Source organism: Aspergillus saccharolyticus (genome assembly GCF_003184585.1).
Source record: "Aspergillus saccharolyticus JOP 1030-1 unplaced genomic scaffold BP01scaffold_23, whole genome shotgun sequence".
NCBI lineage: Eukaryota > Fungi > Ascomycota > Eurotiomycetes > Eurotiales > Aspergillaceae > Aspergillus > Aspergillus saccharolyticus.
Genome location: NW_020290633.1, coordinates 385,231 through 395,997, shown reverse-complemented (window position 1 = coordinate 395,997; position 10,767 = coordinate 385,231). Strand labels below are relative to the sequence as shown.

The following is a 10,767-nucleotide window of genomic DNA, read 5'->3' as shown; positions in this document are numbered from 1 at the left end:
CCAAGAGATTGATATATTGCCAGCCGTATACAGCTTTCCCGTGCCTGCGTGACATCTCAGTTGGACTGTAGCCCTGGAATGAGGGATCGGTGGTTCAGCGGTATATCTGTCTTCCGCACAGAGACGATAGCGGGGAAACCCCCCGCGCTCTAGGTCAGAAAATTCAAATTCCTCTTTTTCTCTTAATATGCCACGTTCTCGTAGAGTCAGGTAGCTGGTTTGATTTGCCTTTGTAGCTGTGCAGCATTCTGTCAGTTCTTTAGTAAGAGTTGGGCGCCAACATGAGGCACTGGTTTCGACACATCAAGGAGATGACGACTTTTGGAATAGAGACCACTCACTTACTTGATTTTAATGTTCACCAAACCATGTATACTTCTCGAAAGATGCCCAGCGAGATCAACTCCAGCACTCGACCAACCACAATATACCCAGTCGCTACACACTCACCCAATCACTCAACCGCAGCACACGATCGAACATTGTTACCACCTACAACAACCTCACCTCCTGCAAGTGGAGAAGATGAAAGAGAAAAAAAAATAGTGCAGGAACGGCCACCCACCTTACAGTTACTGTGCTGTAAGCATCTAATAGGGAAGAAAGAAGTAGTAGAAGAAGAAGAAGACAAACGTCAGAGTCAGACATGATATCAAACTACGCTACCGTATCGAACCATACACAGAGAAAGGGAGACAAGACCAGACAATTGTGAAGGTACAGTACAAAAGGAAAAAAAAAACCCGGAGAGATTTTGCCTCTGAACATTGCCTTCCAGACAGAAAGTAAAAAAAAAAAAGGTAGCAGATGAAAATATGAACATACATGAAGGAGAGGGAAAAAGTAAGAACATTAGGAGCGGGGGCAGTTATTCGTAAGGAACACACGATCAATCTCATCTTCAATCACCCATGACTTCGTCCTCATCGTCCGGGTCAGAAGCCGGGTTTGCATCCTCATCGTCGATGTTTGCTTCCTCAACGAGCCCTCGGGCTCGGAGATCGTCTTCGCCGTCTTCGGAGCCGTGCTCGTTTGCTACCTCTTCCTCTTCCTCTTCCTCCTCCTCCTCTTCTTCCTCTACCGCTTGCTCTTCATCGTCGTCTCGTATCCTCTCTGCGGATTTGGCGGTGTTTTTGCTACGCAGTTTATTATCGTTGGTGCTAGTTGAGCCACCGTTGCGGGACTTCTCAGCGGCGGGTCGGGCAGGGGCGGATTGTTTCGCCCTGGACTGCGCGGGCGTGGCTCGTGAAGTAGCGCTCTTAGGCTTGCGGTCCTCAAGGAAGGCCAGGACCTCGCGGTAATTTCGGCCTAGCTTGGCCTTATGGTGAAGGAGTCGCTTCCGTAATTGTCCCTGATCCGAGCCAGATGCGTCAAGAATGCGGCCTACAATTGCAAGGACGATCTTTCCGGTCAGCTCGCACAGCCGCTGCTCGGCCAGGATGCTCAATCGGAGACGCTCATCGTCAAGAGGTTGATCGGCGTCCTCCTCCTCTTCCTCCTCCTCATCCTCGTCTACCGGTGCTCTCTGAATATCATCATCGGACAAAGGCTCGTCATCATCGGCGGGTTCGAGCATCACGCGGATTTTCCGGGCATAAGTCCGTTCCGCGATTCCGTGGATCCTGGTGATCAAGGCTTTGGGCTCGGCCCCGATTTCGTGGACTAAGCTTTGCGTCTGGAAGATGGTGTCTTCATCGTTGCCTACGCCTAGCCCAGCATGGCGGAGGGTGCCGAATAAGGTCTGGAGGTCTAACAGGGTCGTGGCTGCGCAGAAGCGGATCTCGTCTAGACCCGAGCGACGCTTCATGATAGCAGTCAACGCTGCAACGAACATCTCACGGCCCTTGGTCAAGGCCTCGAAGAACGCGGTGTTGAAGGCTGCCTTGCCGGCATTGAGAGTCGAAACCAATGAGTGGACTTTCCACATGAAGTAGAAAAGTAGCGTCCTAATAGAGTTGACCACCAATTCCGTTTCCGCCTTGGCCAGTTCTTCGTCATCTTCCTCTGCACGAAGACCACGTTCGACAAGGTGCAGAAAGGTATTGAACGGAGCCTCCGCAAAGTCTTTACTCTTTCCCCTGGCCCGGGTGGATGGCATCGTTTCCAGAACGTGAGTGCAGTCAATGATGCTGGCCAGATTGGAGATTCTGGTTACTGTATTGATCAATTCGTTGAGAGTGGCCGGAGCTATCGAGCTGCCCTCCGCAAGTTCCTCCTTCCGAGACAATGTACTCAGAGTGTCGATCATATTGTCCCATAGTTCCTGGACTTTGCCCTCCAAAGCCTCCCGCATGTCATCAGAACTTTTAGCGTGCAAGAATGCGATGCTGGCTTCAGCCAGAACATCCCGATCCGAGTGAGTGAGAAACTGCTTGTTGATGTCATTTAACAAGGAGGTATACGCTGCTGCATCTTTTTGAATGTCTTCAATCTTGCCAAGATCAACCAGATGCTCGAGTCTAAGGACAGCAGTGGCAGCCTCTGGTACCGAGCCGAACTTATTCAGAAGTTGTGGAATAATCTGTGCCAGGCTGTGCGCAATCTCTTCCTGCAACTCTGGGATCTTATCGGTCAGTGCCTTGACTTTTCGGCCTCGTTTGTCAATGTCAGATTTGGCGATATCAAGAACGCGCAGCTTCACAGCACTGCATAGGACCTCAAGGAGAATCACTTCCTGGCCTTCTTGCATCTTGTAAGCTTGTCGGACCGAGGCGGCGGTGTCATCCTCTGCGGCTTCGTCGGGAATTTGAGAATGATCGTAAAGGAGATACCCAGCTAGAGACTGCCACTGAGAGAGGTCACTACAGTGGGGATAGATGGCCTCTGTAGCTAAAACGAATCGGGTTTCCATTGAGGCGCCCAGGAGGGCGTCGCGTGGTGGGGTTGAAGGCTCCTCTCGATGTTCTTCGGTCTCCAGGTTGTCGTAAGCTTGAAGGATGTCGGCCAGGCACTTGTACTTGATCCAAGAACGCTTTGGTGATTCAAAGTCATCCTCATCTTCGTCGCCAAATAGTTCGTTCGCTTCTTCGCCGAGTTCCTCCAGAGTAGAGTCAAACACGTCTTCAACATTGGCAACGAAGAACCGGCCAGCTGCTTTACGCACGCGCGCCTCGTTATCAAAAACCAGTTTACCAACAGTGTCGATATCGGCCGGCTCGATCAACCCGATCTCGCGGGCGAGGTCGAGTAGCTCAATAACGGCGGCACGCACTGTGACTTCTGCATCGTGAGCGGCCATCTCGACCAACCGTTGCCGGGAACTTTGGTTGAATCCTCGTACCCCCGCAACATTGTCTTTGTTCCCATAGATATCGCGCAATTGATTGACGGCGGCGAGGCGTGCCTGAGGAGAGTCGTCGGCGAGAATCCAGCCAAAATAATGGAGAAATTGAGTTTCGAAGAAATATTCACGATATGTGCGTATCCACCGTCCTAGAGAAATCATGCATAAGGTGCGAATGTGGGGGTCAACATCCCGGTACCGATGCACAAAGATGATATTAAACCAATCTTTCAGAGCATCATCGATCAACTCGATCTTCTGTTCGTTGTCTTCTATAGCTGACGCGATAGCGTCGGCTCTTCCCTTGTTCACCGTCTTCTTCTTCTTTTCACTTTCGAGTTGCTTGCGAGATGTTGAGACCAAAGTCGTGAGCTCCCGGGCGAGATCACAGAAGGCGTTCATGATTGCCATGGATATGACGACTGCCGTGTGTCTGAATGGTCGGCATCGGCTCGTGGAGAATCCGGCAATCCAGACAAGCAGATTTTCAAACAAGTTCGGGTCGGTATACAGGACAGAAGAGTGATGCAGGGTCTGGGTCAGGGCCATGAAGAAGCTTTCGAGGACGGGTTGAAAAGACCTCAATTTCCGGGATTTCGATATAAGGGGATACTCCGAGATTCCCACCGCATCGTACCGAGTCGCCAAGTCTGCGATCCGAGTCGGGGCGTTGTCCACGTCCTCAATGTCGAGAGTATCAACATCAAGGTCGGTTCCGGAGCACCTGAGCATCATGTTAACTAGGTCAGTCAAGGCCTCCGACTGATCCTCTTGGTATGAGGTAAGCCACTCCGCTGCGACCGTTTCCACATCACGGCCCTTTCCGAAGATCTCCGCTATGCAACGACCGTGTCAGCCAAGCATCGACAGCCCGACAATTAGGACATTGAACCGCTTACCGTAAAGACCGCCTTGCCGAGCGGCCATGGTTAACCGCGCCTTCATCTGCTTGGGCCGCGGCCGTTTGCCGTTCGCTGCCGGTCGCAAGGCCAGCTGACGGCCAATGCCATTGCCAGCAGTAGCAGCGACCTTGGGTTTCTTGGCGGATCGCGCCGAGTGAGATTTGGTCGACTTCGAGCGTGACGCACCAGACGTCTGCTTTTTCGTGGACGCCTTGCGCGCGGCGCGCCTCTTCTCTCTGATTTCTTCCTCGTCAGGCTCTTCATCGGGGGAGTCGATGTCGTCGGATTCTGACGCATGGTCGTCGCTCTGCTCGCCTTCTTCGTCCTCATCGTTACTGTCGCCGGTCGCGGTCCGCTTGCGTTTAGCCCCACTGGTCGTCGCACCATTGCTGGCGCTGTAGCTTTGTGAGTAGAGTTCAGGTCTGCGCGTTACGCGGCCAGATTTTCTCCGATCGGTTGAGGGGGAGGCATCGCTCTGGGTGGCCAAACCAGGCTGGGGCGTAGAGAGGGGCGACTCGGTCTCCATTCTTGTCGGGACTCGAGATTAATTCACTGTAGTTGGAGCACACGCATTGTCAGTTGAGGTGGAGGTAAATAGGCCCCGCGAAGTTGTGGATTTGGCGCAAGGTAGTTGAGCGTACTGGAATGTTGAGTGGAAGGATGCTCGATCGGCACGGAATTGGGGAACGCGATGTTGGGCTTCTGCACCGGGATTGCGCGCGCGTGTATGTTTTGGCACCTTCGGGTTGGGCGGGCCGGTGGAAACAGTAATGCAGGAGAAGTTGGGGAGTGATTTAAGTGGGAGACTGGCGGAGGATAAATAAGATGAAGCAGGGGGGGAGGGGTAGGGGAAGAGTGATGTGATGGTCACTAATGTTGAATAACAATCAATGGACTGAGTTGAAACAGACGACGAAGACGCGCTTGATCTGGCAAGGATGGAGGGAGGGTGGGTGCCTGACAGATGCCTGAGGCTTATATCTGGTGCTCAAGGCGGAGACAAAGGGCAGAATCTCAAAAAGGCAAATGTGGAGGTTGGGGATATTTTATGCCGTAATGAAAACAGGGGCTCTGCCTCACAGGCTCCATTTTATTTTGTTGGCTTCGGTTCTGGTTCTGGAGAGCCAAGAAGAATTCCAGACGGTGGCTTCATTCACGGGATCAATTTCAATCAATTTCAGTCACTCCATGTCAATCCAACCCCGCTTCTGCTGAAGGATTTGCAGTCTTCAACCGTCCCTAAACTGGAGCTGTGCTGGATCTACAGCATCTCTTTCGTCAACAAAGGCTCTCCAGCTCCATTTCCACCGGAATAGTTACAAAAACACTGCAGGGCCAAGGGAAATAGGACCAACTCAACGTCGCATGACGCCAACCCCCTCCCCTTGGTCGTGTGGATTTGCTTTTTGAGATTGATCCAAATATAAAACCCAATTGCTCGGGGGAAGAGAAAAGAGAGAGACCATGCTGTTAAAGCCTGACGGATCGACGACCTTCTCTTTTCTTTCCTCTGTTCTCCATTAATCTTCACTTTTCTAGCCCTTCTTCCCGCTTTCCCCTTCCCCGGAAGCTTCCCCGCAAAAAAGAAAAAAAAAAGAACAATCCAAGAAGACACATTCTTTCTCTGAAACATCCTTCCCCCCCCCCCCCGCGCTGCCACTGCCGCTGCCGCCGCACCAACCCCCCCCCCACTGCCCACAACTGCCACACCATCATGCCAATAAAATCCCCCTTTGAGTCTTCGATAGCGAAGCCAGGGGAGGGCAAAGTTGTCCTCTCTCTGCTGCCCCCCTCCAATCCGACCTTGACGACGCTGACCTACAAATACCCTCTCAAACTGCTCACCCGCACGCCGGGCTTCGTCCCCAAATCCTCCGCCCTGACCTGCCCCTCGCAACCGGTGCACCTCTACCTCCTGACCTACGGCGGCGGGCTCTTGCCCGGGGACAAGATCAATGTCTCGATCACGCTCGAGCCGCGGACTCGCATGGTTGTGACCACTCCGCAAGGCAGCACCAAGATCTTCAAGACGGAGCCCAACGCCAGCGTCAAGGGTCAGCGCGGCACGCCCAAGCCCCTCCTCTCCGACAAGAGCAGTCAAACGCTCAACGTGCACGTTGGCCAGGAGGCTGCGCTCTGTTACCTCCCGGACCCCGCCGTGCCCTACCAGGACAGCCGCTACGAACAGGTGCAGACCTTTACCGTGGAGGGCTCCACCTCCAGCAACGACAACCCGCGCCGCAGCAGCCTCTGCATTCTCGACTGGGTAACGCAGGGCCGCGCCTCCCGCGGCGAGGCGTGGGACTTTCACCTCTGGCGCGGCAAGAACGAGGTGTGGACCACCACCGAGGAGTCGGGCAAGAGGAAGCTCCTGCTCCGCGACTCGCTCATCCTCGACCGGGAGCTGGACGAGGCCCAGCTGGAACGAGGAGACCCCGAGCTGTTGAAGCACACGAATGTGATCCGAGAACGGACGCATCCCCACGGCGTCGTCGGGACGTTGATCCTCTACGGCCCGGTGTTCGAGCGCCTGGCCACCTTCTTCATGGACCGATTCACCTCCCTGCCGCGCATTGGAGCCCGCAATTGGTCCTCCTCGCCTGCGGTAGCTAGCGGTTCCGCCGCCACAGAACCCACGCCCAACTTCGACGCCCAGGTGACTTTCACGGCGGCCCGGGTCCGCGCGGGCTTCGTGCTGGTCAAATTCGGCGCCCCGGACTTCGCCGCCGCCAAGGACTGGCTCGGGGCCATTCTGAGGGACGAAGGGTCCGTCTACGCGGAATTTGGCGAGGAGGCATTATTCTGCTTATGAGTCTTCTTCTATTGTGTTTTTCTTTTTTCTTTCATTCAAAAGCGTTTTTGTTCTTTGTGTCTGATTCACCCAATGACCCACCAAGTGGGTCAAATGATACCCAGATTGTTGTTACCTTGGGAACATAAACAAGGTTTCTCAGCAGCTAAGCGCGAGTTCAAGCCCGGAATTCGCTAACTGCTACAAATGACACTTGATCAAGTCTCTCCGTTTAGTTCTCTGTCTAAGTTCTGGTGTCTAGCGATCTAAAACAAGCATCCAAGTAGTCTAAGTCTCCGTCCCCTCTCGGCAGGGAATCCACGCGTAAATAAGCCCGAGGATATCCATAATCGACTGTAGTCCTTTTCCGCGGAAGCATCAACAACTGCAAATGCGCCCACCAAACCAACCGAGATCAGAAAAAAAGGGCTCATTGCCATCAAAGATAGGGTATCACTGAAGGAGATCTTCATCCCAAAAACACAAACAAAAGAAAAAGGAAGCAAAGAATAAGCCAAGCCAAACTCAACGCCGTTGCCAAGATCCGAGCCAAACTGCACAGAATGTTTTCCTTCTCCCTGTCTTCTCCCCACTCATTTCTGCATAATAACTATCTAGTCACTTACCTAGCCAGGTAGAGAGAAAAAAAGAAAATTTCTAGCTCGTCATTTTCAGAATCTCAAGACAAAAGAAATCAAAATCAAGCGAGGAGCTAACTCCACAAATCCGACAACTTGGGTCTCCAATCCTGCCTCGTCGCGCTCTGCAGGTCATCGACGTTGAGGATATCCACGCCCTCCTGCACCAGCACGGCCCAGAGGTGGTTCCGGAGACTGCGCGGCCAGCTCGGCACGCCCCAGTAGCGGACCTTGAGGCCGCGGCGGTGGGCAGCGCGGATCTGCGCACGGATCTTGTCGACCTGCTGGGCCGAGAGCCGGAAGCCTCGGGGGTAGCCGATGGATTTCTTGAAGGAGACGGAGGCGTAGTAGCTGTTGGTCTGGTCGAAGGATTCGGACTGCGGGGTGACGCCCGAGAGGCCTTGGCCGATGTTTGCGGCGGGTGGCGGCGGCGGCCGGGTCCGGTCGCTGTCCTCTTCGGTGGTGGTGGTGGTGCTCAGGGTTTGGGGTAGTTGGTCGCGCGATTGCTCGCTGGTGGAGGAGGGGCTGCTTGGGTCCGTGTCTCTGCTGTCCTCCTCCTCCTCCGGGAGTAGATTGAGAGGGGCATCGAAGAAGATATCGCGGTAGGTGGTGTTGGCGGTGACGAGACTGAAGGGGGTGTTGCCGGTGCCGACGACGGTGATCGGGCCGGGGATGAGGTCGGTGCCGTTGAAGTAGGTGAGGTAGCCGCGCTCCCGGAGTGGGGTCAATTGTGCAGCAATTCGGTTCCAGGTGTCCTGGCCATCAGTCTTGATGTCGATTAACAGCGTCAGGCTCTGGGCGGGATCGGTGTCGAAGACGCCTTGAAGGGGACGGTGGAGTTGCGGGTGGAAATCGGTGAGCGGGTTCTGCTGTTCGAGGATGCGAAGGAGGGGATCGATGTATAGCGTGCGCAGGGTGCGCTTCGGGGTCAAGGCGGAGGTGGTGTGGCCCACGTAGAGCTCCTCGTCGAACAGCCAGACGTCTGCCTCGACTCCAATGCAGCCGGCCTGGAGGGCGGAGAACAATGGGACCGGACGCCAGTAGTCGTTGTGCGAGTGGCAGGCCACGGGAATGATGTCTCGCGAGGCATCGGTGGGCCAGTGGGAGAGATCGATGGCAGCATTTGTCCGACTTGACTGCCACCACTCGGCTAGACTGTCCAGCTCGCTGGGAAAGAATGCGATGACTATGCCGCAGACGATGGAGATGAATTGCACAATGCCGCTGTGGGGTTGGGTGAGTAGGGTGATCTTGTTTGGCATTGACATCTCTGAGACTTACAGCATGATCAAGAATCCGGCGACGGGATAGAGCAGCCAGCGACGCAGCAGTCTGGATTTGGGGGATCTGGGAGATTTGCGGTAAAGAGTGGAGGAAGACGAAGCGGCGGAGGAAGAAGAGGAGCCAAGCAAAGGACGAGCGGCCTCGGCCCGCTGTTTATCGCTGGGCGAAACCATCACGGCGGCGATAAGACCCAGTCCCCGTCTCCACCACGAGGGTCGACGATCTTTGCGATGAAACCCCGGGGATCGCTCCAGGTCGGCCTCGGAATCGAACTCGCTGACTATGATGCTGGGACTCTTGGTGTCGCCGTGGAGGTCTCTGGCCCAGGGCTGGTGGTTCATCGAGGAAAGACACTCGGTGGAGGGCGACAGGGGCGGCGAGGAACAGAAAGAATGCGGGGAAGATGCGGACAGCGAAGATGCCATGGCAGGTCCGTTGTGTGTGTATCGACAGCGATACACGAAGAGAGTTGAGGTAAGGGATGCTGTAGATGTTTCTCCTGTCTTATCCTAAGAATGTTGTCAAAGTTGAAGTTGTGGTGGACAGGGAAGGAGGGGAGGAGTAGTTGCAGTCGTTTGAAGTAGTCAAAGAAGGTACAGTAACCACCGGAGTGAATCAATGTAAGCGTAGGTGTAGGTGAAGAGAAACCTCAAATCAAGAGTCTCTCCATGACCGCCTGTTGCAACAGCAGCCGATCATTGATGTCTGTCTTTTAAAGTGAAGTCCTTCACGGCTAAATCGGACAGGGCCATGTGCGGCGAGCGAGGCTGTCATTGGAGGAAGTGACCAAACTCTGATTTACTCGATCACAGGGAGCTGAGAGGATCATGAAAAGATGGGCGAGAATGAATATCTGCTGCCTACACTACTACAAATTTGAGAATAGACGCCATTAATTCGCTCACCGGAACAGAAACAACTTCCAAATGGCCCCCTCTCTCTGTCTCTGGCTCCTGTTGCGCCACTGCAGACTCTCCCAGTCACTCGTGGATCCCTCGGGCAATATTACCCTCGTACCCCCTCTCCTTCCCGAATGTGGAAAAGATGAAAAAAAAAAAAAAAAAAAAAAAAAAAAAAAAAAAAAAAAAAAAAAAAAAAAAAAAAAAAAAAATCAGGCATCGCGTCGTGTCGATTGGTTCGTCTCACTTGGGATGGCACGAGGTGCTTGATTTGACCCGCTCTGTGGCAAAATATTCACCGCTATCTTTGCCCAAAAAAAAAAAAAAAAAAAAAAAAAAAAAAAAAAAAAGAAAAAGGAAGAGAAAAGAAGACCATCATATGAAGCCAGCCTTAAAAGAGTCTGGATCGGGGAATTTCGTACATAACAGAGTATACGCTGTATGGAGTACGGGATGCTGACAGGGTCTTCCCCCCCCAGGACCCTTCTTTGGTTCTCACCAGTACTCGTCAAGGTAGTTATTGCTGCCTATTCACTACTAACAGTATCTTATCTGGTTTGGGTTAGATTAACCGGGCCAACCACTCACTTCTTCACAGCGGATTCCTTCTGGGTCTCTCCCCCTTGCATGCATCCCAACCCTACCCCCCCCAAACACAACAAGCCTTCTTTGCAAGGATCCTTTTCAGATGGTTATTTCCGTCGGGCTATCCGATTTGAGGAATTCGGAAAGCTCAAACAAGTAGGGCTGTGGCTTGCCCCCACACTTGCGCGAAATACTAGGTAGTATATGAGATCTCTGTAGAAACCGTACGAGCAACCGATCGTTGGTAGACCTGAGTCTAACTAGCAGATCCTCCGGAGTACTAAGCGCTAGCTCTGGTGTTACAAGAATTGAGGAGCCTGGAAGGGTTGCATCGAGACCATTATCCTCCGTCTGACCAGGTGGATCGGTACAGAGTACAGACTGG

General features: G+C 53.4%; 3 protein-coding genes across 3 annotated transcripts; 1 reads left to right on the top strand and 2 right to left on the bottom strand.

The window, feature by feature from the left end:
• Positions 1–726: 726 nt before the first annotated feature.
• On the bottom strand, positions 727–4,910 carry BP01DRAFT_393076 (cohesin subunit IRR1). The gene is made up of 2 exons (XM_025578207.1): positions 4,183–4,910; positions 727–4,119 (listed from the first exon to the last, which is right to left on the bottom strand). Exons 1-2 carry the CDS (start codon positions 4,709–4,711, stop codon positions 902–904), a joined length of 3,747 nt encoding a protein of 1,248 aa, XP_025429986.1. The 5' UTR covers positions 4,712–4,910; the 3' UTR covers positions 727–901.
• Positions 4,911–5,839: 929 nt separating this feature from the next.
• Positions 5,840–7,229, top strand: BP01DRAFT_358173 (urease accessory protein UreD). The gene has a single exon (XM_025575373.1). It carries the CDS (start codon positions 5,900–5,902, stop codon positions 6,995–6,997), a length of 1,098 nt encoding a protein of 365 aa, XP_025429985.1. The 5' UTR covers positions 5,840–5,899; the 3' UTR covers positions 6,998–7,229.
• Positions 7,230–7,568: 339 nt separating this feature from the next.
• On the bottom strand, positions 7,569–9,031 carry BP01DRAFT_92186 (uncharacterized protein). Its single transcript, XM_025580232.1, has one exon. The coding sequence runs from the start codon at positions 8,880–8,882 to the stop codon at positions 7,689–7,691; it is 1,194 nt and encodes a 397-aa protein (XP_025429984.1). The 5' UTR covers positions 8,883–9,031; the 3' UTR covers positions 7,569–7,688.
• Between the last annotated feature and the right edge of the window lie 1,736 nt (positions 9,032–10,767).

Coding starts and splice junctions, on each gene's coding strand:
- BP01DRAFT_393076 (XM_025578207.1), bottom strand. CDS start 4,711: ATGGAGACCGAGTCGCCCCTCTCTACGCCCCAGCCTGGTTTGGCCACC. Junction 4,120..4,182: donor TCGGCAAGGCGGTCTTTACG/GTAAGCGGTTCA, acceptor GTCGTTGCATAG/CGGAGATCTTCGGAAAGGGC.
- BP01DRAFT_358173 (XM_025575373.1), top strand. CDS start 5,900: ATGCCAATAAAATCCCCCTTTGAGTCTTCGATAGCGAAGCCAGGGGAG.
- BP01DRAFT_92186 (XM_025580232.1), bottom strand. CDS start 8,882: ATGTCAATGCCAAACAAGATCACCCTACTCACCCAACCCCACAGCGGC.